Source organism: Gasterosteus aculeatus, chromosome 12 (assembly GCF_964276395.1).
Source record: "Gasterosteus aculeatus chromosome 12, fGasAcu3.hap1.1, whole genome shotgun sequence".
In the NCBI taxonomy this organism is placed as follows: Eukaryota; Metazoa; Chordata; class Actinopteri; order Perciformes; family Gasterosteidae; genus Gasterosteus; species Gasterosteus aculeatus.
The window spans coordinates 20,753,642-20,781,616 of record NC_135700.1 but is presented as its reverse complement, the minus strand read 5'-3'; the positions used below and the strand labels follow the sequence as shown (position 1 = coordinate 20,781,616).

The 27,975-nt window shown below is 43.5% G+C and overlaps 3 protein-coding genes across 3 annotated transcripts in view; 2 read left to right on the top strand and 1 right to left on the bottom strand.

Moving 5' to 3' along the window:
* The first annotated feature begins 202 nt into the window (after window positions 1-202).
* Window positions 203-7,076, top strand: cln6a (CLN6 transmembrane ER protein a). Its single transcript, XM_040197124.2, has 8 exons — window positions 203-559; window positions 1,617-1,737; window positions 1,857-1,955; window positions 2,881-3,069; window positions 4,171-4,226; window positions 5,036-5,158; window positions 5,489-5,774; window positions 5,862-7,076. Exons 1-7 carry the CDS (start codon window positions 504-506, stop codon window positions 5,757-5,759), a joined length of 915 nt encoding a protein of 304 aa, XP_040053058.1. The 5' UTR covers window positions 203-503; the 3' UTR covers window positions 5,760-5,774; window positions 5,862-7,076.
* Window positions 7,077-7,322: 246 nt separating this feature from the next.
* On the top strand, window positions 7,323-11,031 carry calml4a (calmodulin-like 4a). The gene is made up of 5 exons (XM_040197138.2): window positions 7,323-7,497; window positions 7,600-7,630; window positions 8,098-8,238; window positions 8,569-8,757; window positions 10,665-11,031. Exons 1-5 carry the CDS (start codon window positions 7,495-7,497, stop codon window positions 10,760-10,762), a joined length of 462 nt encoding a protein of 153 aa, XP_040053072.1. The 5' UTR covers window positions 7,323-7,494; the 3' UTR covers window positions 10,763-11,031.
* A 198-nt stretch (window positions 11,032-11,229) lies between these two features.
* adamts7 (a disintegrin-like and metallopeptidase (reprolysin type) with thrombospondin type 1 motif, 7) overlaps window positions 11,230-27,975 on the bottom strand; it is a 37,976-nt gene continuing 21,230 nt past the window's right edge. Inside the window, exons 16-24 of the mRNA XM_040197078.2 lie at window positions 27,710-27,851; window positions 26,246-26,372; window positions 25,440-25,653; window positions 23,281-24,876; window positions 22,811-22,963; window positions 22,349-22,522; window positions 22,023-22,169; window positions 21,262-21,424; window positions 11,230-14,358 (exon numbers count right to left, since the gene is read on the bottom strand). Of these exons, the coding sequence (XP_040053012.2) occupies window positions 14,183-14,358; window positions 21,262-21,424; window positions 22,023-22,169; window positions 22,349-22,522; window positions 22,811-22,963; window positions 23,281-24,876; window positions 25,440-25,653; window positions 26,246-26,372; window positions 27,710-27,851 (2,892 nt within the window). The 3' untranslated portion in view covers window positions 11,230-14,182. The remainder of the gene's footprint in view (window positions 14,359-21,261; window positions 21,425-22,022; window positions 22,170-22,348; window positions 22,523-22,810; window positions 22,964-23,280; window positions 24,877-25,439; window positions 25,654-26,245; window positions 26,373-27,709; window positions 27,852-27,975) is intronic.

Genomic DNA, 27,975 nt, shown 5'->3' with positions numbered 1-27,975 from the left:
GTTCGACGCCTTAATAAAGTGTCTATTTCCTGGGGTCGTGCGGTGTATGAAACACAGGAAGGGCAGCAAAATTAATACCAGTCTCCTGTCTCGTTCATCTAGCCAAGCTTGCCACAATATAAATGCTGCTATAGCAAAAACATGTATTTGTGTTTCCCCAAATTTCCCCATGGGGATTAATAACGTATATACCTATCTATTTATACAAATCTATCTATATAAAGTCAGCTCCAGGACCCCTCCGCCCCTCATCTTTCGTGCACCTCCATATACAGGCAGATGCCTGTGTTATTAGGGTTGGAACTTGTGAATTGGCTACACGTCGTTACTTCGCTTTCATATTAGCTTCAAATCCTCTGCTGCAATATGATTGGTCGGTTGATTCGAAAGGGCGGGAACAAGGCGGCAACCAGGAAGTGAATTTGACTGTGACAGGACGATGCCAGTTGTAGCGTTAGTTTAACGCAGTTCTCTTTCGCCGTTAATCAAACACCGCAGCGGGAATGCAGCCTGTACGAAGTCGTCGAGGCAAAGATTTACCCTCCACAAAAAAAACGAGGTCTGTTCCATTAACACTAGGCTGACGTCATCGTTATCCCACTGACAACCGACAGTTGCTTTAGCAAAGCAACGTTAGGATGATAACTAACTTCTTTATATGCTCATTTAACCACTCCGTGTGTTGTGACGTTAATTATCGTGCAGTTGTGTCCTGAAAGTATCTTGTTTGCTGTTTACTGGTCAAAAGGAACTGCCTTAATTTTATTATGTTACATAAGCTAACGTTACCATAAACAAGCGTTGGAGCAAATAAGGTGGATACATTTCTTATTAGTAAACCCTACAATAAGAACATAAACCACATACATGAAGATGTAGCATCCATCCCTAAAATAAGCACCAATTAAATTCTAGTCAATCACAAAACAGTTGGAATAAACATTATACAGGTAATCCTCCCAACGTGCATCTCAGGGTTACATCCAATATGCTAGTGAAATGGTTGCTAATAGCAACGGGATATGTGGGAGGCAGCAGTGAGGCTTTCCAGGTTGACAGCTCTGTTAGTGATCCATATTCACGCTGCTGGTGTTGACAAGCGGGCTGAAGAACCCACAGCGTACACAGCGGCGCTCATCCTTTTGTTGTCCTGGTAAACATCCCCAACCACAGCGTCTGCGCTCAGTGTGCAGCCGGAAGCTACAGGTTAAAGAGATGCACATAAGGCACCACGAGTTGAACAGCCAAAACATATTTTATACATATTATCCATTGATTCCAGAAGTTAGTGTTTTCAAACTTTCAGTCTTAACTGCGAAATACTTCCAGAAAGGTTTGTTTTATTTTCATGAGATACGCACATCTTGGATAGGTGAGACTGAGTACTTTGTTACATTTAATATGAAGGATCATGTGGCCAAATATTTATGATAACAGTTCAATAGATTAGTTAAAAAGACGTAAATGTGTTTTAACCTGAATTTACTGCAGTAGTAAATACTTTATTGTAAGCCTCCCAGAATTACAACCGTGTCTTTTGCATCTCAACCTCTTTTCTGCCCTTTGCTGTTGTAATGTTGCTTTATTACGACGACTCATTATTTGTATGTTGACAGCACTCACGGTGGCTCGAAGGAAAAGGAGCCTCAGCAGAGGAGGCCGCATTTCCACTGTGACCTGTGGTTCTGTCTGACTCTGCAGAACTGGATACTGGACTTTGGAAGACCTATTGCCATGGTGAGTAAGATCAGTTGCCCGTTATTCACTAAATAATGACAGGAGAAGAAATGGTTGTTTATTATACATTTTGTGGAGCAATAGAAACACAATTGTTTCTCTGGATCATGTTGTATTAGATTATCCTTCCTCTGGAGTGGTTTCCCCTGAACAAGCCCAGTGCTGGAGACTATTTCCACATGGCCTACAATGTCATAACACCATTCCTAATGCTCAAGGTAAGGGTCAACACACCGAGCGACAGACACAAAGAAGATTCAAAATGTACATTTCTTCTCTGTATCAGACTGATTAAACCCTAAAGTATTTGGAAGCTAGTTCACCTGATTAAATAGCATTTTTAAAGCTGGCCAAACACAGGAAAGTATTTTTGTCCATGATTAATATAAGCAATATTGATAATATTTGCAGCACTTAGACAGCTCAAATATACAGCAGAAAGCTGGTTAACCTAAGGGGCTAATTATGAATGACATTTATTTATGCTAAGTATTAAAGTCCTGATAGGACTCTGGGTTGCTTCTGCACCGCAGGGAAACCTAATATGACTGAAAAGGACATATTTTAACAACACTTTGGATATAGCCTGCAGGAGCCTTTGTACGTGATTATTTTTACCAGGAGAAACCTGCACTTACTTTTAGATTATGTTTCTCTTGCTTATAGCCTGGCAATTAAAAGATTTCTCGTCCTCTACTATCCATATAAATCTAAACTCTGTTGTGTATTTATATTGTTGAATGTTATCGCTTAATTGTGCAAAGATAGAATGCACTTGACGCTCTTGTTCCGTCAGTGTTGCACGTGGTTGGCCTGTAAACACCAACTCCTTTTTATGTGACTAAAATCATAATGTAGATAAACTAGTTAATTGAGTCGTTGAATCTAAAATAGCCTCAGTAAAGATTGAGTGTGTTTTTTTCCTGTCGCTGATTTTTCTAAAGCCAATCTGACAAAAGGTAACATACCTGCTATTCCAGGTACCGTGGATTAATTGTTCAATGTGTGTGGAGAAATGGGCAGAAAAGCGGTTGAAAGAAAGCCAGTCGCCCGCTTTTCTTAAGGGACGGAGGTCGGGCCCGTGATTGAGTACCCGAGGATAAAGTCGGTGTCGTATATGCTGCGTGTCATTGCTCCGTTCAGCTGATTGAGCGCAGTCCCAGGGCGCCGCCTCGCTCGGCGGTTTACCTCTGCATCATCACTTTTGTGATGGGGGCCAGCATCCACCTGGTGGGAGACTCCATCAACCATCGGCTCATCCTGAGCGGCTACCAGCTCCACCTGTCAGTCAGAGAGAACCCCATCATCAGAGACCTCAAACCTGCCTCACTGGTGAGTATCCATTGTGTTTAAGTGGACCAGGGTTCACTTTCACTGTCGAGGTGGAAGATTTACCTTTTGGTAAGTAAGTGACCAAAACTCACTGGTTCCTGTTGTCATAAAATATAATTTAATAATATATTTTTTGGTCATTGCCCCCTTTTATGGTGTCATACAACAACAACAACAACAACAACAACCACAATCTGTTTGTGTTGCTCGCCATAATTCTCCGGGGAATATTTAGTTAAAAGTAAAATAAGTTTTCTTGTCCAACTATGACACAACCTGACAACACGCCACAAAAATAAAAATCGGTATTTTCACGCCCGTTGCACCCAGAAGGTTTTTTTCATACTGAGTAGGAAGGCAGATTATTTTTTTTCCTCTCCGCTCTTTTGTCGCCGTCTGATATTTTTTCTGTCATCCTGATTCCCACAAGATATAAAAAGGTTAATGTTGAACATATCTGGGGCGTTATTATTAAACCAACATTTACATTTCCCAACAAACTCTTGGACCAAAATATGTATTTTAAATGCATTAAAAGTGGAGGTTGTATTAAAAAACCTGATTTCTGTTTTTCATTTTTTTGACTATTTTGAAGGACTAGTGTAAAAAAAAGTCATATTTGTTTCAGGCTTAGTATTATTAAATCACATTATATTTTACTTAGCGGCGCTTTTGTCCAAAGCGACTTTTACAATAGGTGCATTCCACCAAAAGGGAGTGTAAGAGAGGCATAATAAGTTCCTTATACTTGTCGTGCCAACTGTATTCAGATCTGGCAACTATGGAGGCCATGTCATATAATTCACATCGTATCTCACTAAAACCATTTGCATTCCACTCATGTTTTGTGTAGATGCATCTGCATTTGAGATGTTTCTCTGCCCATTTATTGCCACTTTATCCTCTTAATTTCTATCCTGTCTGTGGATGTGTTTCCTTCTTAAAAGCTGTGATAAAGTACACCTGCTACTAGAACAGCAGGGGGCACTGTGGCACCGGACAGAGACTCATGGAATCATGCAGGATATTAAAGTGTCATTGAACCGCCGCTGTTATTGTTGCAATGAGAACATTCAATTGGTCTTTGTCCTTCCTACACAGATCGACTCCTTTGAGCTGCTGTATTATTATGATGAACACCTAGGACACCTGATGTGGTATGTTTTTTTGTCTCTTTTGAAAACACATAAATGTGACAATCAAACAGAAGTAAATGTTTTAATTAGTGTGCTGGAATATGTGGTTATTTTCCAGAAGTGTCGTAACCGGAAAGTGAATCCAACAAAATGCAGTAAAAGAGGGGCCTGATCAGAGACATGTTGTCTGGAAAACTAGATTTATTAAAAAATGAATATGCTATATAAGCCCAATGTTTCCCGTTTGATGCTGTACACTGACCTTTGTTGCATGTCAGTTCCCTCAGACCGCGTTTTTCCTGTCTCGACTTTTGATTATTCAACAGGGGCAGCCCATTAGAACTGCACTTTTTACAAAGGTTAGGAAGAGTAGAGCATCGGCAGTGTTGGGAATATGGATACAAAATATGTTTCAACTCGATATTGGGACCATATTGTAGGATGGACCGTTGTAGTTTCTATAACTAGGACTAAGGAGGTAAAGGCACATCAATTACAGCTAGAACAGTCTGGTAAAATGACATCACCATACGTATATGGAGCAAGGATACGAGAACACACTTTGATATCCAGAATCTAAGGAGATATCTTGTCTCATATGATGACTTGGACTGAATTCCATTCCTTATTCTTCCAGATTTTTAATTTGAGAAACGGATACCAGTTCAACCATTTTTTTCTCACCCAAACTTTTCAATTTTTCAAGTCAAATTACAGTTCGAAATAAAATAATTCTTTCTTTCACTCAGCCCTGCCAGGTTTGCGTCATCCCTTTACAAAGAAATGCATGAATCTAAGCGCTGCCTCTTGGGTGTCTTGTTTTATTCTAGGTATATTCCTTTCTTTGTCATTCTGTTCATCTACTTCACCGGCTGCTTCACCAAGGCTGAAGAGCAGAAGCGGCTGCCCGCCTCCGGCTGTGTGCTGCTGGGACCCAGCGCTCTGTACTATTGGTGAGTGGTCTGCTCCAGTCTTTGAAAACCTTCTGTGCCCATGAATACATGGTAAAAAAAACGTAATATATGACAATGATCTTTAATAAAGCCAAACAGAGCTGGCCCTGTCCACGACATGACAAATGCTTTTGTTCAGGATTTCAGTTCAGTCTTGCAGAATATTTATATACATGTATTTTTTCTTTTTTAATCTCACTGCTAATGTAATGAGTGAAGTAAACATTATCTTTGTGCTACAGTGAGTTAAGTTTCAAAAGTGCAGTGTGCTTATTGCGAAGGTTACAGCGGTCATGGGAAATGAGCGTTCTCCCGCTTAATTTGTTCCAGGTACCTGGTCACTGAAGGACAGATCACCGAGCTCTTCCTCCTCACCTTCTTAGCCATGGTTGTCATGGTGATCCATCAACACCGTCGAGGCCTGAGTCCCGACAGCAACGGCCTCTTCCTGTTCTGCAGTTTCAGTGTCACTCTGCTCCTGGTTGCACTGTGGGTGGCCCATCTGTGGAACGATCCGGTGTTACGCAACAAGTACCCGGGACTCATTTACGTGCCAGAACCGTGGTCCTACTACACCTTACATATCAAGCAGAACCACTGAGGAACCTCAGTCCGGGTGTGTATAGCCTTGTATGTGAAGAAAAAAAACATTTTCCTGAGTCAGACGTACGTCACTGATGCATGTGTGTCGTTTCTTTCTTAGCTGACGTCCTGTGACGGAGGTGGCTGCTGCACTCGTTCGACGATGACGAGCGATGAAGGTTCAACGTGCAAGCCGACCTCACTGTGAAACACTGCGTCCTGCTGGCTTCATCCATCCATTCAGAAAGGGATTTCTCTCAGTTTGGTTCAATATCGTCACAGAGCCTTTAAACAGGCGGGATTTGTGACGTTCATTCGGTCTGTTCTTTAAAAACTCTTGTGACATTTTGGATTAATAAAGATAAAGCAAAAAAAGATTAGGCAACGATGTAGCAGACAATTTAAGACCTTTTGACGCATAAGTTTGAATTTACTTTAGTCCTGTGTATTGCAAAAACAAATGAGAAATGTATTTGATAAAATGATTAGTGTGTTCTCTGCTCAGACAGGCGGCTGCGGAGCGCCTGATGGTTTGGGAACCAGGGGCAGCTTTGTGGTCTCTTTGGTAAACCAGCTTTGTAAAAACACATACCAGCACCAACTGTCCTTGGCATCAACAAAAGAAAATACATAGTACACCCCACTGTGTCATAATCAGCAAAGTTACCGCACAGCTAAGCTTTTGTGAACAAACTCAAGGTGAAATAGATTAAAAGAAAGGAGGAAAGAGAATGAGAAAGTAACTTGACCGTGCTATTACTCTGTGAACAACACGCCCAGGTGGTAAATCAGAAAGACACGCGATTTAAACGCATTATACTTAGTATAAAAGAAAAGATTTATCATTTAAGTTTCAGGCTTTTAGAGATGAAGTTACATTTGTTATTGTGAGACATGAGAGCAAGTGAACTATTACATTTCCCGATGTGGTCATTGTGGAATATTATAATCTAGCCATAGAGCCAACACGCACTGAGTGATGATAAAATTGTTCTTTTATAGCAGTGTTCTTCACATTAAGTTCACAATTCACGTTTGCAGATACTTTGCTCTTTATTTCTTTACATGTTGACTTATTGTTCTTGGTGTAAAAGTTTGATTGTTTTTTTTTTGGTAGACTTTCGGTCTTTTGCATAAGATCATTTTGTTCCTTATGAAAAGCTTATTGGTTCCTCATTGGTTCAATTTATGTTTATCTTAATATAAAATGTTGAATTGACCTGTAATTGCTGGTTATCAGATGTGTCTTAACAGTCCGTTGTTGGACCAGGAATGTGCTTTAAATCAATCGTCTTAAAACAAAGGACAAATAATAATAAATTAATTTCACATAATATCCACCTTGATTTGCTCTCATTTGGGGACCATCTTTGTATATTTCATGTTTTGCCTTCACTTGGTCTCTACGTTTAAATAGGTCGACATCCAGAAAAAAACAAAAGAATAAAATTCTGTACGACTCTTTATTCCACCATTGTTTAAAATGCTGCCAATTATGTGCTTACAAGCTTACAAACTGTCATCAGAACCTGTAGTATCAAATGTTGAGAATCTGGACCCGGGCTGTTGTGTGTGGGGGGGGGGGGGGGGGGGGGCACAATGCAGCCCTATGGATCTGGTATCTGCGTTTCCATAGCAACGCATATTAAATTACGTGGAGGCGTGCAGGTGGTGGACTTTAAACCGAGGTGGAGGAACAGGTGACGCAGAGCCGGGAAATCTTCTTCCTGGAAAGAAGGCCAGCAACTGCAAAAATGGTGAGAGCACGACACTCGTTCCATTCCAACCGTTTCATGTATTTTCTTGCGTGTTCTGTGTGCTTACTTGCCGAGTAACACCGTTCTATTGTCACCTCACAGGCGAAGTTCTTCACACCGGTTCAAATCAACGGTAAGAGGATTTCACAGCACCGCATGTTTCATTTTAAACAGATTTCTGAAATGCTCCATTTCCCATTCTGTCTTTCCCAAAAGTCCTGCGCCTGTATCTTGTTAATAACCAGAACATGTTGATAAAGAAACAAGGAAGAACTTGAGGCTGACCGTGCCTCTTTTTGTTACTGTGACGTAAACGCAACCTATTTCAAAGTTGACCTGCTGTTGAATGACGATAAACTGCGCTATAATAAACTATGATAATCTTTACTAAATCATGCTATAGAATAAAGTATGCTATAATAAACTACAATAATCCTTACTAAATCATGCTACGAAATAAACTATGCTATAATAATCCTTACTAAACCAGGCTATGAAACAAACTGTTATAACTATAATAATCTTTACTAAATCGTGCTATGAAGTAAACTATGCTAATAAGTATTGTTATTCCTTAACTTGTTTTCCTTTCCCCTGCAGAGTTCAAGGAGTGCTTCTCTCTGTACGACAAGAAACAAAAGGGCAAGATTGTTGTCAAAGACCTGATCACAGTCATGCGCTGCCTCGGTACGAGCCCCACCTTCGGGGAAGTCGAAAGACACCTACAAGTTCACAAAATCGGTAAAGTACAACATGGAGTAAAACTGCTGTTTGTGGGCCGGGCGGGTTGTGAGCAATTGCTCAAGGGGACAATGGATTAAAAGGTCAAGAACGGTCTTGAACTAAAACTGTTTTTAATTGTAGCCTTCATTCAGGAAAGAACATCAATTTAAAAAAAAAGAGATTTCCCCCCTAATTGACATTAAATATGTCTTAACCCTGAGTGGCCCCTATGCAAATCTATTGCACATTTAAATATGATCGAATTATTATAAAATTATTTCAACTCGTTCATCCTGTTTTGTTCTAATTTGACACGGAGCGTATGTTTGTTTTCACATCCATATTTAGAAAAGAGCGGTGAGCTGGACTTCTCTACCTTCCTGACGATGATGCACCGGCAGATGCAACAGGAAGACCCCAAGGCAGAAATCCTGGAGGCTTTGAGGATGACGGACAAACAGAAGAAAGGCTTCATCCAGGCCTCCGAGCTGCGGGCCAAGCTCACCATGCTGGGGGAGAAACTCACAAACAAAGAAGGTAAATGAAGGGCTCATTCTGGTAATTGTTAGCAGAATGTGGCCAGCTGAGACCGCCAGACCTCACATGAACACTGGTCCGCCTTTAGCTCAGGGATCGGGATTTAAAGTCATATGACCAACTTGTGCGAAAAACTGTTTCGGTTTTGGCCCACAAAAATACGTCGGCTCGGAAACGCAATTATGAGGTCCATTTCTGAAAGTTTTAAAAGAAACCGATGCACCAAGAGGACTATTATGTAGCCCATAAGAAAATAAAAAAGCATGACGGGTGTCTGCTCAAATACTGTGTGACTGCAGTGAATTTCAAACTTCAAGTTGGCAATTTGCAAAGAGGAGTTCGGGATTCGGGATGGTTTTGAATTTGAACTCAGAAGAACCTTTGACTGTTGTTTGTACGCCGTGAGAATAAAAAAATCAATGCACGTTTTAGGGAAATGGCTTCCAGGCCGGCCTGCTCTCCACCACCTCGCCCGACAACGTTTACAGTACCTTCCTCTCGCCCGACAACGTTTACAGTACCTTCCTCTCGCCCGACAACGTTTACAGTACCTTCCTCTCGTGGGTCACAGCCGATTACTCCCTCAAAGAAGACAACACTCCGGCTCGGACTATGGAGAGTGTGGCTTTAGACCCCTGAATCCTGTGTCCTCCTGAATGTCTTCTCAGAATGCTGCCTGGCTGTGGTGCAAAAAGCCAAAGTCAAACAAAACATCTTTGAAAAATAAGTTGGTGAATTGAGGTGAAGCGTGTGCAGTTTTTTTTCTTTGGCTCATTCAAGAAAGCAGGGTTTATTTTTTTTCAACCCAGTGGATTTTATACTTCTGACACGCCAACGCTGAGGTTTCGTTTTGTACGTAAACGGATAATTGCAGAGCCACAGCATCAAGAGTTGTTTGTTTTTAATGTTGTTTCTTCCCCGGCCACGCTACGTTATTTATACCGTTGCTGGCTTCAAAGCAACATAAAGATCTAATCCAATGTGTCAATGTACAGCTGTGCACAGAAAGCAGTTCATATTCAAATGTAGCGTAGATGCTCCTCAGCGGGGAGGCCTCCGATAATGATGCCGCCGCTCAACAAATTGGATCGTAAGTTAACAGTTGCTGCTCTAATACAGCAGGATCTTTTTACATAGATCCCTATAGAATCGAATTAATGAGCTAACTTCAACTCAAGGTCCTATATCAATTTACCTCTATTTCTAACATTAGATTCCAAAGGAAATGGTTCAGTTACAAAATCATTTTTGACCTCAAGGGGTCGTACTGAGAAGACCAGAGGAGTAACTGCAGCCCTAAAAGCAATGAGCCTGCTGGATGTAGAGTATCTATTTGACTTCAATAAATGCACTTTTAAAAAGCTTCAACATGCAACAATACGCGTCATGGCAGGACTACAAATCTTAATTCATGGTCATTGCACGCGTTTCCTTCACCAGAGCAGGTCGTTTTTTTATGAACCACCAATTATTCTTTGTCTCATTGAAAGCGGTCATGTCTCTTCATTTTCCCGATTACATATCTATGTATATGCACTATATTATATACACTATACTATATATACTATAACAGTTTGCTACTATATTAATGTCAGAGTGTTTCATAAAACTGATTGATGTGAATTGCTTACATTAGAAACAGTTGTGAGCCTTTGAATTGGGTAGAAATTGCCTTGGAGTTCATTGCCTTGGAGTCGATAACTCAATGAACAGGAAGCGTGCCGACGGTCTGGCTCATCACAGTCGGCAGCGCTTCTCTTTTCAGGAGTCGTCAGTTAGACAAAAACTCCCACAGGCGAAGACCAGCAGAGACCTCCTGAGTTTTGAATCATCGCGGCGGACTGTTTTCACGCGGTTTTCTCAATCTCCTTTTTAAAAAGCCTGTTCTCGCTTTCTCTTCCCCGCAGTGGACGAGCTCTTCAAAGAGGCAAACGTCAAGTCCAACGGGCTTATCAACTATGAGGAGTTCACGCAGATGGTGACGCTGCCGCCCGTCGATTACTGATGTTCCCAGTCGACTTCACACACATTTAACTCGATGGTTTGCAGAAATCCCACGAAGGTGAAACTAACACATTGTGACCCAATGCTGTTGTACTGTAACTAACTAACAAGATGATGAATTGGCATGTTATCCTTTCATGGCCTCAATTTGAATCCCCTTTACTCTTGTTGTCGAGTCAGACCCTCTCAATCAAATGTAACCTCCAGTTTGGCATCTTCTCTCTGTACTTCAGCATGCGTATAAGCAATATATTAAACCCTTCATCTCAAGATGTACATTTTCTTCACTGTCAACACATCAGCACCAACCCGCATTATCCTCTTAAACCTGTTAGTGGTTTGAATCTTTCTCTGATGAATTCCCCACATTATAAACAGCATATTAAAGCCGCATCCATATGGTTTCAACTATTTGACATTTACGAACATTGCATTTACACAAGGGTTTTGTAATTAACATTTCATAAAGGCTTCCCCAAAAGTTTTATTTAGCAGTTCAAAGCACAGTATGCAATTATCCGGGTGTAATAACACATGACTGATCAATACCAAACATGTTATTGTAGTACGGCCGAGGTTGTAATTAGCCAACTGATTGCTTTGAAGACAATGTATTTATTAGCTTTGATTGCCGTTTGGCGAGAGTCTTGATTTTGTGCTTGGAAACCGACATCATCATTAAATGTACAATCTGGAAAAAGAAAAAGACCAGAAGCAATCAATAAAAAAAAAACAGAAATTGAGAAGAGGAAAATGTTAAAGGCTTTCACAAACCCTGCAATATGTTTGTAAATGGGTTAATCTAAAAAATCCGCTGAAAGTTTGACAGTATAAAAATACTCGGATCTCCCGCAGAGGCTCAGTGGCACCCGGAGAGCGAACCTGACCCCCCCGGATGGTTTGATACCCAAAGCCATTTGAGAAACTGTCATTGGAAAATGTTTGTAAAAGGATAGGCCTCTTTAAAGAAATACTTGGTAAGTCCTCGCATAAACCATCTGTCAATCAGACCCTTTCTGAGCCCCATAGCAAGCAGATAAAAAGCCTCCAGTGCCATTCTCTGCTCCCCTGTTCTGATATGGCTGTTGCTATGGAAACGTCTAAGGAGCCGCCATTGTTGTTTAGTGCCTCTCCCGACCATCTGACAACTCTCAGCTGATTGGTCCCCAGCGTACAAACACGCCGATTGAAGCTGATGGGACGGACGATCTGGCGGCTTAAGCGTCCTGTATGTAAGCGCTTTTTGTAAAAAAAAAAAAAGTTTCCACACAAGCATCGTCCGGTGGGTTTCATTCTCATTTGTTAATTGAAAGCGCTGGTCCTTGAATGAAGGATGTTGGCAAGAAGCTCCACCAGCTGCCCCAAACACAATCCCTCTACTGTCCCATCCCTTGTAATGTTTTCCGTTAGAATTAAAAGCTTTACCGGCAGAGCACCAATCACAGTAACCAAAGAGGGAGGGGCCTAATTCAATCCTGAGAATTTCAAATGGATGCGATTTGTCGACATCAAACTGAAGGAAGCACATGAACATTACCGTCATTTCATGTTCCGAGCACCGACTTGTAAACTTTGAAAAAAAAAAAAAAAAAGTGCTTTACAACATTAAAAACAGCCCTTTACATGAATACATTATATAGAAGGCAGGGAAATATATATTGTGAATACACATCAAAAGCAAATTATGAATCTACACTATTCCAACTGTGTGAGATGTAACAATACACACTGTTGTGTGTAGCGATGCCTGAGAAAAGCAAGTGCAATAATACATTTTCTGCTAAATTAATACATTTTCTGCTAAGTGTGAAATTGGATTACTTTAAACAAAGGCCTTACAGATACAGAACATGATGTTACAGACCTTTCACTCTTCCAGGTAAGAAATGTTTATATAAAGCTGCAGCACTCCAACAAACTCTACAGGCCTCCCTGCGGTTACCTGGTATGTGGCAAAAGCATTTATCTTTTCAATCACTTACCCCTGTGATACCTTGAGATCAACATGAGGAAATACAGGCAGATATAATGTCAGGAGTAAAGTGTCCGGGAGACTTCAGTTGCTTTATAAAAAACCACAGTTAAAAACACAGTTAAAAAAAACAACCACAAAACCAATTTCTTTATCGGCCACACAAACTAATTTACAGAGCTCCCTCTATTTTGAATAATTTCCCAATCATGTAAATCATGCACATTTCATTGAAGTAGTTATCCCGAGTGATTCAGGCATGCCGATACCCGAAATGTTGGGGGCCAGTTTGGCCTCCAGCGCCATTCACATTTTACTTTGTGTCTTAAAATAAATGTGTGCGTCAAAGCCAAAGTGTGACGTTACAGCTTTGGTGAGTTTCTGCAGAAATTAAAACACACCGACTGACCATTTCCTAAATCTCCTCTCTAAACAAGTCAAACCATTGCTTAGAAACCGTAACCAGGCACCACAGACCCGTCAAGCCTTTGGATCTCTGCACGTGTTTGCGTTTCCTTGTCTGAAAGTGAACGCGTTCTTGGAATGAGACTTTGGTTCGATGCCTAAATAACTTCTGGGGTCTTTTTGTTTGACTTTATATATCAGTAAATAGCCAACATGTTAATTTTGATGCTTTTATGAGTCTTTAAAAACGCTGCCACAAAGTGGCAAACCAAATAAAAAGTGTAAGGAATTTAAACAGTGCGTTGAGCAATCTACAGTAAAATACCCTCAAATCTTTATTACATTAGGTATGGTTTAGGTTTAGTTGAGATATCCTATTGCTAAATAGAATAGAATATAAGCGCTGTTTATTGGCTAACTGTAGCCGTTCTTACAGTTGCCGCTTCACGCCAACAGGACCCACGGTTTAAAAAATGATCTGTGAGATGGAAAAGCTTGACAGGTGCAGTAGCATCAGTAACTGTTGGGAGGTGGGGCCTACTAAACAGTCTAATATATATTCAAGTCACATCATGCACCTTGTTTGCTTTGTAGCGTTTGTACCAGATTATACAAAAAAAAAAATACATTGCAAATTAAAAAGGCTTTTTACCTGTCTGCTTTAATCTGTTGAGTTTCTGCTGCTGTCCATGAAAGGAGAGCGTTGTACCGACCACAAAGGTTCATTGCTCTACATGTGTAATAACGCATTAGTAGGATGGCTACAGTCACAGAAAAGCCCTTATGTAGCCACACATTTGTTATAAAAAACAGTTAAATGAAATTACATTCTAGTCAAACTGTATCATATAAAAAATATTTACATCCTCATTATTTATCTGAGAGCGAGGCACTGCGTTATTATTCTTCCAATTATTGTCAAACCTGTGTAATAATACCACCAGCTAACACATGCAGAGTTTCGTAGTGGGACCAATATGCAATTAGTCTGTAGTGGTGTGGAAATCAGTGAAGGGCTCAGATTGTTGACCTGCAAACCGTGGCTCATATTTCACCGGCGTCCCTGCGGCTCAGCGGCGAGACGTGCCGCTGGGACGCGAGCGACCGCTGGCCGCAGGTTTTGCAGCACTGTGCTCGCACGTTGGGCAACTGGCAACGGTCGAGCCAGCGGAGACTCAGACAGAAACGAACCGTCAGCCGGTCGCGACGGCAAACTGCTCCTGTGAGAGAGAGAGAGAGAGAGAGAGACGTGTTCTGTTACATCGGTATAAAATGAATCAAAAGGCACAACGTGAGGCCCCCTCAACATCGTAGGATATATCCGGGAAGGGCTCACGCTTGTTTGTTGTGGGTTCGACACAGTCGATTTCATTTTGACAGATACTTTGGGAATTTCTTGATGATAAATTTGCGGATAAATCAAGAAGATTCCTGGAGATTAAGTGCCGCTGTTCTTTTCGTTCAGTTTTTTTGTGCATTCTTTTGAAAATGACTGACAGCCCAACAAGTTGACAACCTCAAACCTTCAAACGGTACACGGCTCAGACAGAACAAAAAAGCAGATCAAATGAGCCAAAACCCAGAGGATTGGACCGGATTAAGTAGCTCAACATCTCCTGTGTGTGTGTAACTGTTCCTCTATTGCAGCCCAGTATGAAACCCCCTCTTTTTGTTTACCCTGGAGGATTCCATTCCTGGCTTGTCATAGAGGCTTAATTCTGCTAAACATCTTAATAAATACTTGCATAGAACCAGGAATCCAGGCAATTAGCATGCAGGCACGTACGTGATGTATTCAGTAGCCTTGCAAATGTGAACTATTTCAAAATGCAAATGGCACAAAGACCTTGCTGTCTTTGTCCGGCAAAGTGTGCTCCAGAAGAGGAGAGTAGCTTCATAAGCTGATTCTGCAGTTCAGAGGCAGATAACATACACCAATAACAGAACTCCTTCTTCTCCATGCGGCTGCACGGTAAGATTTCCTTACTGTATGAACTTCTCACGTACCGTCCATACAGGTGTTCCGCCGTTTACCCTGACGTTGCTCTTCGGCAGGCGACTAAATATGTATTTTTACACGTCATTGAGGAGCTCTAAGCGGCCTGAGCTACTTGTCTTACGTGTGTTGAGATTGAGTCACTATTATAACTTTCTAACAACAATGACATTTATAAAAATGTCCCCACCGAACTGCATGTTGGGTACAGCTCCGTGAAAAGAGGAGGAACAACGAGAGAAGGAAAAGAGAGGAGCTGCGTCTGTTTGGAGGGTTTTTGGTTTTGGAAAAGCCAACGTAAATTAGATCAGAAAACGATTTATTGCAAAGTCTGTCGAGCCCCTGGTGGCAACACTAGCAGCCACAACAAGCTAACACGCTAACAAGCTAACTCGCCCGCCAGTTGCCAGCGAGTTGGCCAGCGAGCGTGTAGCCGCGGTCAATGAATTAATGTGTTTACTTGAAAAAGGAATACCGTCAGAATCTTTCTTAATACGGTGATATGGATCCCGTGCAGCCCTTATTCTCCAGCAGAACGGAACCTTTCGTCTCACTACAGTTCACACACTTTGCATGAGAATCTAGTGCCAAAATCAAAGCATGCGGCATCTAATTTAATACATTATGAAAATGGTTGTTGCTGTGTTTTCCCACAAATGTATACTGCTAATGGACAAAAAAAAAAAAAAACCAAACAGGACAACTCATCGAGAAGTTCTGTTCGAGGACGACCTACAATGAACGTGAAAAGGCGTTTGTCTCCGTCAACCAGAGCACGCGTTCTGACTCCTTACTGTCCGGCCTGTTCAACTGCTGCAGTTACAGCAGAAGCATGAAATTGAAAAAGCAGCGCAGACAAAGATTTGAGCGTGGGCGGTTATTGAATTGTCACACTTCATCCTCACGCCACCTGTTTCAGGGCCTGATAGTTCTTCAGTATTCAACTCCTTGTCTTCTCCTTGAGGAGCATCCAGGTGGGCAGGAATCAGAGGTGCTTCACGGATTAAATGAGCTTTTCTTCCCTCTTCCTTAGCATCCAGCACGAGCCTGGAGTGACTGTCAGAGCAGAAAATAAAATCAACCCACACTTTCCTGCTGGAATCTGCGCTGATGGCCTTAGCAGACAACTTGAGTTGGCCCACTGCAGGTCAACCATAAAACTCATGTGAATTGCAATGTTCTTTTCAAAGTCTCAATGCCATGATGGATGAATATTTCCTCTCTCAAAAGTTGTCTGAAACCTGCAAATCCTCAACTGAACCTCCTTCAAATCAGGTTGCATCTCTACTTTCGGGATACACACAACATGCGTATGAAGTGTGATATCAGATTAGATCATTTGAAGGCTTCTCAGGAGCCCCGAAACTGTGGGGGACTGCAGGCAGCAGATAGTGGTTTTAAAATAAGAGAGCAGAAAACGACACGTGACTTTTCAAGGCGACTTTCGTCACCCGAGGACGCAAGGACACAGCTACTTCGAGATGGGATCTTCGAGCTCGGCTCCCAGTGAGGAGGGGACTGTTTTGGCTCCATCCAGACAACGTATTAGATGTAGGACTCCCCCCCCCACATGGGAGTTCCTGTCCCGAGGACAGCAAAGGGAAGAGAGGAGGAAAACCAGCCGAGTCGAATCACTGAAGATAAAACAGGTCAAGATAAAAGCTTTTAAACAAAATACCAGGTGACTTGTATTGTGGGAGCGTTTCTAGCAGGAATCTTTCATCAAAGTGGACCTTCAAACTCTACCGGGAGCTAAAGCCAGCAGCGAAAATGACAACATCTATCTATTTCTTCTTAATAGTTCTGATGAAAATAACATTCAGCAGTGGCAGATAAATTGTAGTGTCATTGGCGCACTAAGGGCAAAGTCAGGGTTTCCTCCAAATGATTGGAAATCACATCCTAGGGATGATGAATGTTCGTATCACATTTAGATAATTTCAATTCAATAATATTTCATGTTGGACCAAATTCTCAGACTGGGAGACTGAGTTCAAACAGAAAAGGGCCAGACATGAGAAGCACTATTAATTGCCATGTTCAGCAACAGGCTTCCACCCGTCAAGCTTGCAGGCAAGCGCCATCCTTCAACGTTTAATTTCATTTATTTCCCATCAGAATGGTCCCTTTGATTTCCAAAATCTCTTTTCCCAGCGGGACACCTGGCCATGACGGCAGCATAAACGATTCACATGAAAGCACAAAGTGAAAAAACAAGTAGTGTCGTCCAGTAAAAAGGACATTCCGTGTGAATAATCCGGTGTCTAAAAATCTTACATGCTTATAAAATAATCCAGTTTAAAAGAAGACGGTGCTGGTTCTACAAACGAGGGAAAGAACTCGTCTCTTTGCTGCTTCTGGGAGTGGATAGAAAACCTAAATAAGGAGGCGGTTTGGTATGCACCACCATGTTTTCCATTTCAGGGTTGTATAGCAACAAAAAAAAACTATGTTCCCAAACAAACTGTGCAGAGACCAAACTCGGGAAACAAATCGCAAGGCAGCGTGGCGAGCACACACTGGATCGGAGCGCCGCCCGACTGGACCCGCTGCTTCTGCATTACAGCAGTCCTCTGGAAAGCAAATTGCTAAATTTCCAATGTCACCCAGATCAGAGAAACTCCATGACATCAAACAAAGGCCACAGCTGCCACTCAATACACAGCATTTCCTGTCTTCAACCCCCCCCATTTCCTATATCCGACCCACTGGACAATATGCTCCATATGGAGCGGAGACAATAACAGGCAGTGGGACTCTTTCACAACTACAACAACATTTGTTGGGGTGAAACAAGTTGACGGGCGACGCCTCTTCTTCGGCCTCTCCCCCTACACACATTGACAAATGTGGCTTTGCATTGGTTTTCATCAAAAAGAGTGAGCGGTAAATCAAAGAAAACATGGAGCGTTCCCCGAATCTCTCCACCTTCCATCATTGGTACAAAAGATGAGATAGGCAGAGGTGTTTATTGCGCAACAACAATAATACTGCTGAACTCTCAATCATAGAATTATATTGCTACTTTCTGATAAATAATGTGTGTTTTTACTACTAAAACAGGCAACTCCCCCAAAAAATAGTGAGAAAAAATATATTCCTATGGTCACGTTTGAATTTTTCTAGAACTTGTTAGCAACACGTATGAACATCAGCATTCATTCAGCCATGTTTGTGTGTCCCAGAAAGGCCAATATTCACTCCGCTCTTATTTTGGTCTCCACCAACTCCTGAGGGAAATATTTGGCCCGATATCCACCAAATGTCCAACTCTGTCCACCAACTCGTTCCTAACTTTATTTGTATGCTGTTTGTTTCTACATGTCAGGCTTAGATTTCTAATGTCCAGAGATTGTTTATATGGATTCTGAATCTGAGACTCAATGATTGATTTACTTCTTTCGAAAAACCACACAATGTAGCTCACTACTTGCCAGAGAGACCTACATCTTATTCGTCCATTTGACCTCCTGGCACTCTGTCTGCTTTCTGAAGGCACCTCAGGTCCTCACAATGACTGCGGGTCATAGATCATAGAAACACACAACAGCCTCTTTTTAAAAGAGAAAAACACATGTACTATGCATAATGCATTGAGGTGAGACGACACCCACAATGTTGTGCACAAGGTCGAGCTGGAGCCTGGAACACACGGCATGTCTGAGAAACCACACAATGCTGTTCTCTATCGCCTGCCTGAGCAGTTCCTTTATGAAACAATGTGTCATATGTTATAACAAGAAAAGTTACTGATAAAAAACTGAATCCTTACTTATAAAAACTGAATCCTTCGTTAATTTCAGTCGTCCATTTTTTACTGAACATATTCTTTCTAAAACTGAGCATATATATATATATATTTCCATGAGTAGCATTGCACTGTTAAAAGCAGTCCAATGTCTTATTAAAAACGTCTTATTAATTTGATTGATTTAATAAATTGGCTACGGTCATGTAAACCAGATTGCTCCATCAGACAAAAACAAATAAATGTAAAATAAACGCTTCGGGGGCTCACTGCCCCCCGCTGGCTTTGAGGTTTTTAGGGAAAGCTACGGCTAAAGCTGAACAGAGCATTAATACCACATCTGACTGGAGAAAAGGTCACTGGATATGGATATATTCCACTCTCTAAAAGCAGGTGTACAGTCCCTGTGAAGGTTGGACTCACATCGACATCTCATTATCCTCGCCAACCTCTGCTTCCCAGTGGGCTATTAATGACCTGCAGCTCCAAACACAGAATTTTTATTATTATTCCTGACTGAGGCTCAAACCGCTGCACACCAGGTCCTACATTGATCCCACGTGAAACTGATGAAAAACACAGCTTCCGTGTGCAGCTTACAGGGCCGTAACTTTTGTTACGCAAAAGCATGGGGGAAATGACAGAGCAGGTTTATCCTCCGACATCTATTCATCTGGTTTATTGTGTTGTGGGAACATAATAAACACATACGATTGTATTAATGTAAGGAGATAACACCTAAATATAACCTTTTGGTTACTGAAATGACCATCTACTCAAACCCTTTCCATTTTCATCACCTCTCCATTGACTCGGATATTTGGTCCAATTAGTCTTGTGCTCGCTCTCGATTCACTGCAGCATCTGAATGGCTGTTGATTTGCTTGAAACTCAAAACGCTGCAAAAGCCATTCATATTTATGTGAGATTGTTGTCATTTTTTGTATTTATTTCGGAAGAGGGACGAGGTTAAATCAGATCTGTGCTCAAATATTGAAAACTAAGCTGTGAGGACCATTTATTGCAGGCTAAGCTAAAGCTAAACGCAGACACCACTTTTCTACTGTAACTAACTATTCTACCGTCCACTGCAGAGAACAAGACACATTAAAGAAAAGATGTTTGAATGTTCAAGTCATCGCCTTCAACCCATAACTTTGATCAACGGTAGGTAAGATGCTTTGGGACTAAGTCGGATATTGTTGAGTGAACGATGAGTTTCCAGCAGAAGAATATAATTGTCCTTTTGTGAACAGTGGCTTTGATTGCAAATTTCTTCTATCCGAGTCTTTTTTTTCTCCCTTTTACTGGTTAACAAAGAAGACTTTTGATGCTACATTAGTCATCCTTTCCACTGGTCTTGGCATGTGGCTTCGAGCCGGTGGATTCACAGTGACATCAATGCTGCTGTTCATTGCACTGCTGCATGTGGTCGTTGGTTGTTTCAGTATTGAAAAATATCTCGTGCTTATAAAACATTTTGGCCGATGAGGAAACCATTCAGATGTCCACGCTGCAATCTAAACCGGCCTTGCTGTATTTGGTACGTTTCGTGTTGGAGGTCTTGGTAATTCCCCTTGGTTGACCTTTCACTCAACACCTCCTCCTGTGTGCATAAATACTCAAAGCAACATCATTTGAGCCTCGGTTTATGAAGATCAAACACTTTCTCTTGTGTAAATTGCATATTCAAATGCCACAGAAGATTGAATGGATGCGAGCCAAAGCAATCGACTGGGCCAGCTGCCTAAACGCACACAAAAACAAGGTTGTTGTCGTCAACAACTCATGCGGTGACTATGCCCTGCAACGGCATCCACACCTCCCACTCGCCTCGCCCTCCTGCCCGACACACACGCTGTTAGTGTATTTTTAACGGGGTTTGTGCAGTATAACGTTGAGGTTAATTATTTTGCAACTTCAACAATCACAGCTGCCGCACACGGGGAGATTGTATATACGTTTTCAGGGACAATTGCAGCAGAGACAACATTTTTTAACACCGTTCAGGCTTTCGGGGAGTCTTCTGCTGTCGGTCAAGGGGTCTCGAGCCCCCCCCCACCACACCTTGCATTTCACACAATGATCGATATCTTTTTAGTCATAACTCAGATCAGTGGGGTTGAAGGTTGTGACGAGAAGACGTGCAAACACTGCAAACACTCTTGCTTCTGTGATAATGAGAGAACTATACATCTTCACAGAAAGTGGTGTAAGGTACAATAAGGTCTGTTGAGTTCAAAGCCCAGACGTTTCAGGCTGCACATTAGAACAAACCACCTGTGCTTGCAGGTCAGTGGGGCTCAGCTTTTGCACTAAATAACGTCAGCATGCCGTCACGCTCACAAGCTGATGCTACGCAGGTATCACTTTCCTCACCTGAGGGGGCGCTCTTGCACTCCTGTAGATTACACTTCTGGGTGCCCTCGGGCTGCAGCTCGCTGTCACATTGAGCTGGATCCAGATCGTCGTCCGTCTCGGCCTTTGTGTTGACACATTTAATGAGGCGACGCCGAACTCCGCCACCGCACGAAGCCGAACACTGCAGAGGAAGTTCAGCAAAATGTTCAAAGTCCTTGCAGATGTTGTGTCCAGTGTAAAGTCCGACTAAACGTCCGTGCTGCTCGTCGTTTTGAGCCTGATTAACGCTCGCGTTGAAGTCGGGACAAACGCGGAAGATCAGATTAATCCATTGACTGTTTACCCGCATCCTCCTAAAGCCTGTTCTAAGACAATATCGTTCGCTAATCTTACTCAGAATTAAAATGGACACTACAACATTTGATATTAAAATCTGTGCCTGGAAGATTCCGCTTGTCGAGATTTATTTTGTGAACATGGAGGATCTAATTAAATCCACATTCCTCCATGGAAATTAAAAACAAGGCTTATTAGATTGAGCCAAATCCGGCAACACTGTGTCGAATATGTCGACAGATATCAACAGATTTCAAGTAGTAAGAAGACAGTTTGATAGTAATTGCTTTTATACGACGGTGATTATAGAACAAATACTTTCTTTTTTGACTGACTGTGGGCAAAATGAAAACTTTCAGACTCGATTTAATACCAATAACTTGGTAGGAATACTCTAGGACGAGTAGTATTTCAGTGTGAACTGTGTGTGTTTGTGTATGTACCTGTCCCCATGATCCAGTGAGCCACTGGGCACAGGGCTGACTGTTACATGATTGGATGTTGCTGGGCTGAAGGTCCACGTCGCATTGTTCTTCCTCCGGACAGGTTACCAAACGCTGTTGTTCACCTCCCCCACACACCTCGGAGCACTGGACAACACACACACACACAAACACACAATGAAAGGCATTATTTAACCTTTGCCTTTAGCCTTGAGTTAGTTAACTGCTGAGCAGTGAGGAAACAGTACACATGCATACGTATATAAATACATATACACAAAGTCACAAGCAGAATAACCAAACAAACCACTTGTTAAATGAGTCACCTGTCCCCAGGAGGAGGTGTACCATTCCAGACACGGCTGAATGTTGCAGCTCATTTGGGTTTGTGGCCTGGAGGAAACGGCCCGGCAGTGGAAAGGTCGCAGCGGCCTCCGGTCCCTCAAGTCAAAACACTGGACCTCTCGTGATTTCAGGCCACTGCCACAACTCCTGGAACACTGGGAGAAGAGACGTAGTGCCCGTTATTCAAAGAGCAGCAGCTTCTGCAGCTTGTATCAGTAAAGTGTCAGTAAAGGTTTTCTATGTCGCGCATTCTAAAAGCTTTACGTGTATGAACTCCGCTCAAGTGGGAGCATTCTGTACGGCTTCGTTTACATTTTTTATACACTTTCTATGACGATGCCGCTCGTACGGAAACAGTAAAGAGTATTTCTATTTGTTAGATGGAGCTTTTCTTTCTCATCGGTACGTTTTTTAGATCACATTAAAATAAAGTTTATTCTTACCTTGCCCCATTCCTCTAGTTTCCATGTGGAACAGGGGCGCAGGTAGCATCTCTGGGCTGGAGCCGGCCTCTTGGCAGGATCGCAGTCAGAGTCGGGACCGGTACTGCAAGCCAAAGTCCTCCAGATGGCACCCAGACCACAGCTGGTGGAGCACTACCCCAAAATGTAGTAATGCAATGAGTACACCACAGGCTTGGAAGCACAAACATTGTGTGAAATACAGCAACATTTTCCCTTACAAATTCTTTCAATCGTACGCGGAGCAGAAGCAACCGTTACGGGAAAAAAAAAGTACTACATGAATTGGCGTTTCAGATCAAACGCGGCCTCCGGGCAACACAAACAACGTACAGGCCGTGTCTGCATAATCAAAGCGGCCCGGAGGCAAAAACAAGGAGAAAACAGCTGTGCGCCGTCCCACCGTCTAAGCTGACCACCAGAATGTGTGATGTGCACTGACGCAGACTCACAGCGCTCCACTTGCCGGTGACCCAGTAGGCAGCCGTGGTGTCTTGTGCGTAGGCGGCGGTCGGCGCTGGACCTGGTCGGTGTGTTAGCGAAATGGGCCCGGCGGGTGCCGGCGTGGCTCCGCGCTGGGGAGCGGTCGCCGCGTTCGTCGGAAGCTGGCTTGAGGGGGCCGGGTCAGTGCTGCTGCTGCTGCTCCTCGCCATCGGGAGAAGCGCCATTTCGTTTGGCGCTGGAGATGTGGAAGACGCTGCGGTTCCTTCTGTGGAGGCGGCTTGTGTGGGTTTCCCTGCGGCTGGCGGCTCATCGGCTGCAGCAGGCCGAGCGGCTCCCTCCGGGCTCGTGGGAGGTATGATTTCTGTTCCAGATGTCGGCGCGGAGCCGTAGGAGGCCCCTTGGTTACCTGAGATGTGCGGGAAGGGAACCGCGAGGTGAGCGGACGCCTCAGAGGAAGGAGGTGAGGTTGTACCGAGGTCACGGCCTGTCCACCGCGAATTACCCTCAGTAGTGGCGTAAACCCTATCAAAGGGATTCTGATCCAAGCCAAGACCCTCCAATGTGAAGGCAGGCGTTGATCGACTGGTTGGTTGAGGTATTTCAGAAGAACTTTCCAGCTGGACTTCAGTCCCAACCTGATTTATAGTGTCTGGTGAGGAAGAGCCAACTGGTTCTGGACTCTCTGCAGAGCCATCCAGACCGTGTGTAAAGTCATCACGTGCCTCGGTCGCGCCTATAGTGCCGTTGGTATCGCCTTGGTGTGCGGGGACGGAAGAGACATCCTCAGGGAACATGTCGTAGTTCTTTTCAGCTTCTTCTCCATACTGCCCCCGTTTCACATCGGTTGCGGAAACCAGACTCGGCATTGTGCTAATATTCTCCGGCCGGGACGCATCCTCCCGTCGCGTCTCTTTGAGTGTCAGTGAATGAGGGGTAGACAACAGCGGGGAGCGGGTGGGGAACGCAGGCAGGAGATAATCCTCAGACAGGAGGTCACTCAGATCTTCTGAATTTGTTTGCATTGACTCCTCGGCCGCTGCGTCGCCGTTCTCCTTTGCATCCTCCGGATCGGTGTTCTGTGGCTCTGAGGGCGGTTTTGTAGTTTCTTTAACCCCGCCGGCCGGGTTGATCCCCGGCGGAGCATCGAATCCGCGACCGCCCCCTAAATCTTTTCCGTCGCTGTCGACGTCGTCCAACAGGTCCTCGTGGAAGTTGATAAAATTGTAGTCATAGTAAAAATCATCGACTTGAACCCCGTTTTCCGGCGAGTGGTCGGTTCTTTCTAGCTTATTGTGATAGTGAAAATCTCCCTCCACAACGTGGTCGGGGTGATTATCATTAGACCTCGGCTGCGCCCGGGTGGCGCTGTGTTTGGGAGGAGGCTTGACGTCGGCTACGGAGTCAATCTCGTTGAGCACCTCTTTGCTGGACCAGCCACTTCCGGACCAGTCGACGCCCCCAAAGTTGTCCACCTCTCGTGGACAGTCGCGGACGAGGCAGGCGCTCGCAGCGGGGGGCTTCTTCTCCGGGTCGCAGTCCACGCCCGTGTTCCTAGAGCAGGTGACGTTGCGGCGACGCACTCCGCTCCCACACGTCAGCGAGCACTGCACAGAGGGGAAACACACAACAACTTCAGGTCGGGATACGCGCGGGCTTTTACTTTTAAAGCGTTTTGTCAAAATTGAGGGTATAACTGGAATGTTGTGGTACGACTTAAAATCGAGTGAATGCAAGAAGTGAATCACTTAATCAGATTATTCAGCCTCGGCTGAAGAACTGACAGAGATATACATCAAATATAAAATGCTAGCAATCCCCGTGATTCAGTTCGAGGGAACATTTCTTAAAAGTGTAGGAAGAAAACACAAAGGACGTGACCTCCGTGTAAGCCTCTACTTGAGGCAGTGCTTAGCCGGCTCTTAGCAGTGCGGGTCAGTCTGTGGACGTCAGTCAAAGGCTTGAGATGGAAAAATGTGTTGTGGCGCTATGCTGCCATAATGAGGAAAACGCACACAACAGAAGAACTCGACAATAACAGCACGGACGACTTTCTCCAAGGTCACTAAATACCCTGACATCACATTCACAGAAAGTTCTTTTCACAAACTACTCGGTGTGCCTTATTATTCTTATTCTTATTATTATATTTGACATGTTTGGGACTCGCCTTTGACCAGCTGGCCACGCTCCAGTCGGCCGGGCAGGGCAGGTGCGTGTTGCAGGAGGACAGGGACTGCGGCGTGGGTACGTGCTCGCAGTGACCGGCCTCCAGGGCCTTCTGCTCCTCAGCGCTTACTGCCCGCATGCAGAGCACCGTCCTTTTGGTGACGCCCGAGCTCCCGCAGCTCGCCGAGCATTTCTGCCACTCTCCAACCCGCCACCTGCACGCAAGCACACAACAGATGCAAACGCTTACCCTTTAATAAAGATGGTAATACTGTACAGCTGTGCTGCAAGTTCGGCGAGTTCAATTTGGCCTCCCTCGGGCACACAATGAGAATATTGCTTTTTCTTGTGGGTCAAAGAACAATACTGAAATTGACTGAATATTCTACATATTTGTGGATTTGCTCGGGAAGCTAGATGTGTGTTCTGTCTCACGCCGCACATTTGGTTTTAATTCAATTCAATTTTAATGGTGAGATTAATGAAAACAAAAATTTGGAGGTACTTCAAATACGCTATTAAAAGCCATTTATTGCCAATCTGTGACTTCAAACCCCTGCTGAAGATTGAACTATTACATTTGGAATAGCTGTTGCGAGTGTTAAGATACAAAACAATGGCATCTGGTACTTCACATGTGAAGCAATCACTGTGACGCAAGCAGAAACGTTCAGTTTGTTGGCTGGAACCATTTTCTCCAATGCACACTACAAAGCTCCTGCTGGTTAAATAACACATGTTGTATAGCGGAGTGTGCGTTTCTGCAGATGTCATTTTGTTAACAACGTCCTGCGGATAAACACTCACATGGCCGGACACGGCTCCTTGCTACAGATGGTTTGGTTATCGTCGGGTCGGGTCCCGGGGTCACAGAAGTGCTCCTCCACTATCCCAGTTGTCTTTTCCACACAGTGAACAATCTGCCTCTGAACACCTGGAACGCCAGTGACACGGGAGACAATATGGGACAAGGCGCTCAAATCGATCTTAGCCGACTATTATTAATAACATGACGTTTTATCTTTTCACACCCACAATATTGCGAGTTGCACAAAGCCGTGCACGAAAGGACTCGGCTCCTCCAGTAAAACCCTTTTCCATCACAACTAATTACGCCCCATCAGCCAGAGTGACACCGCTGAACTCCGTGTGTCCTCCGCCCGACTCAATTTGCAACTGCAATGAACCCTTTGGAAGGAAAAGACGGCTGCAGGCGGATTGAATCCCAGACAGAGAAAGAAACGAGGTACACGAGTCCACATCTGCGTGACATCACACGCAACCTCACAAGTACTCGACCTCCACTCCCCCCACCGTCACTAATGGAAGAGGAACTGTGTCGAGTTGACGGTCCACAACACAAAATCATGTTACACAATCCTGTTCAAATAACGCACCTATTTGGATCGCCACATACATGACATTTAACTCCTGCATTAGACCCGTCCTGAGCATTAATGAGCATTAAGGAGCGGCTGTGGTTTATTGTCCCATGAGCACAGAAAGCAGCCGGGGATCACATCACCAACCCGGTCGTTGGACTAAAAGATATCTACATACAGTTTGTTTAAAAAGAGAACAAAAAAAACAAAAAGGAGACAGTCGTTTCCCCTGAATTAGTCATTAAAGTACTAAATCCACGGTCGACAGAGACACAGAATACACGGTACTCGCTGCACTCAAGAGGCAGCTCTATTTAATCTTCTTCATGCAACGCTTGTTTCAAAAGGTTCACTGTTCAGCCACACGGACAAGCTTTCAAATCCTTTATCCGTCACACACACTGAGCCCCTAATTGATCTTCAAGGCCCATCACGCAGGTCAGCGGCAGCAGCTCCTCCGGTACGTCGGTGAGTATAAACATTGACAGATCGGCTTCACACCAAGTTCAAAACGTGTTTAGTGTTGACTTTCAAAAGCTTCTTCAGTCTCCATAACTGACACGTCCCCTTTTCTGCTCAGTGGCCGTACGTGCAATGATCAAATGTCATGTGCTTTATATGCAATAATGGAATTGCATATAAAGCTAAGAGAGATCAGAAGGTAACCAACGTGTTCAGCGTCAGCCTTTCTTTGTATACTCTTAAACGTGAAATACCACTTCTATAGAAATGTAATGGAAAAGGATAAATGCAATTGAATAATATTTCTGTGAATAGTTTCTCTCAAGATTTGCATACCGAGTAGTTTTTGAATGGGGAATGTTAAATAGTTGGCAAGACCAGTTTACCTACAAACCCAGATAAAAAACCCCACGGTGGATTTTCCTACCTGTCCCACAGGTGACACTGCATTGAGTCCATGAACCGTGTTTCCAGAAGAAAACGGACGCGGAGCCGTTGTCGTCCTCTGAGGCATTCCGGCTGATTGTGTACTCGTAGCGCACCCCTGGATTGCTCTCCTGAAAGAGAAGCTTTAGCACACAAGACAGAGTCAAATCGATTCAAACCCAACTAGCAAAAGAATACCCCTTCATCATTTGAGCCTATTAAACATTTGGTGGACATTGCATCGGCTTTGTGATCTTAATGTTGTAA

Coding starts and splice junctions, on each gene's coding strand:
- cln6a (XM_040197124.2), top strand. CDS start 504: ATGCAGCCTGTACGAAGTCGTCGAGGCAAAGATTTACCCTCCACAAAA. Junction 1,956..2,880: donor CACCATTCCTAATGCTCAAG/GTAAGGGTCAAC, acceptor TGCTCCGTTCAG/CTGATTGAGCGCAGTCCCAG. Junction 3,070..4,170: donor ACCTCAAACCTGCCTCACTG/GTGAGTATCCAT, acceptor CTTCCTACACAG/ATCGACTCCTTTGAGCTGCT.
- calml4a (XM_040197138.2), top strand. Junction 8,239..8,568: donor CCTACAAGTTCACAAAATCG/GTAAAGTACAAC, acceptor ATCCATATTTAG/AAAAGAGCGGTGAGCTGGAC. Junction 8,758..10,664: donor GAAACTCACAAACAAAGAAG/GTAAATGAAGGG, acceptor TCTTCCCCGCAG/TGGACGAGCTCTTCAAAGAG.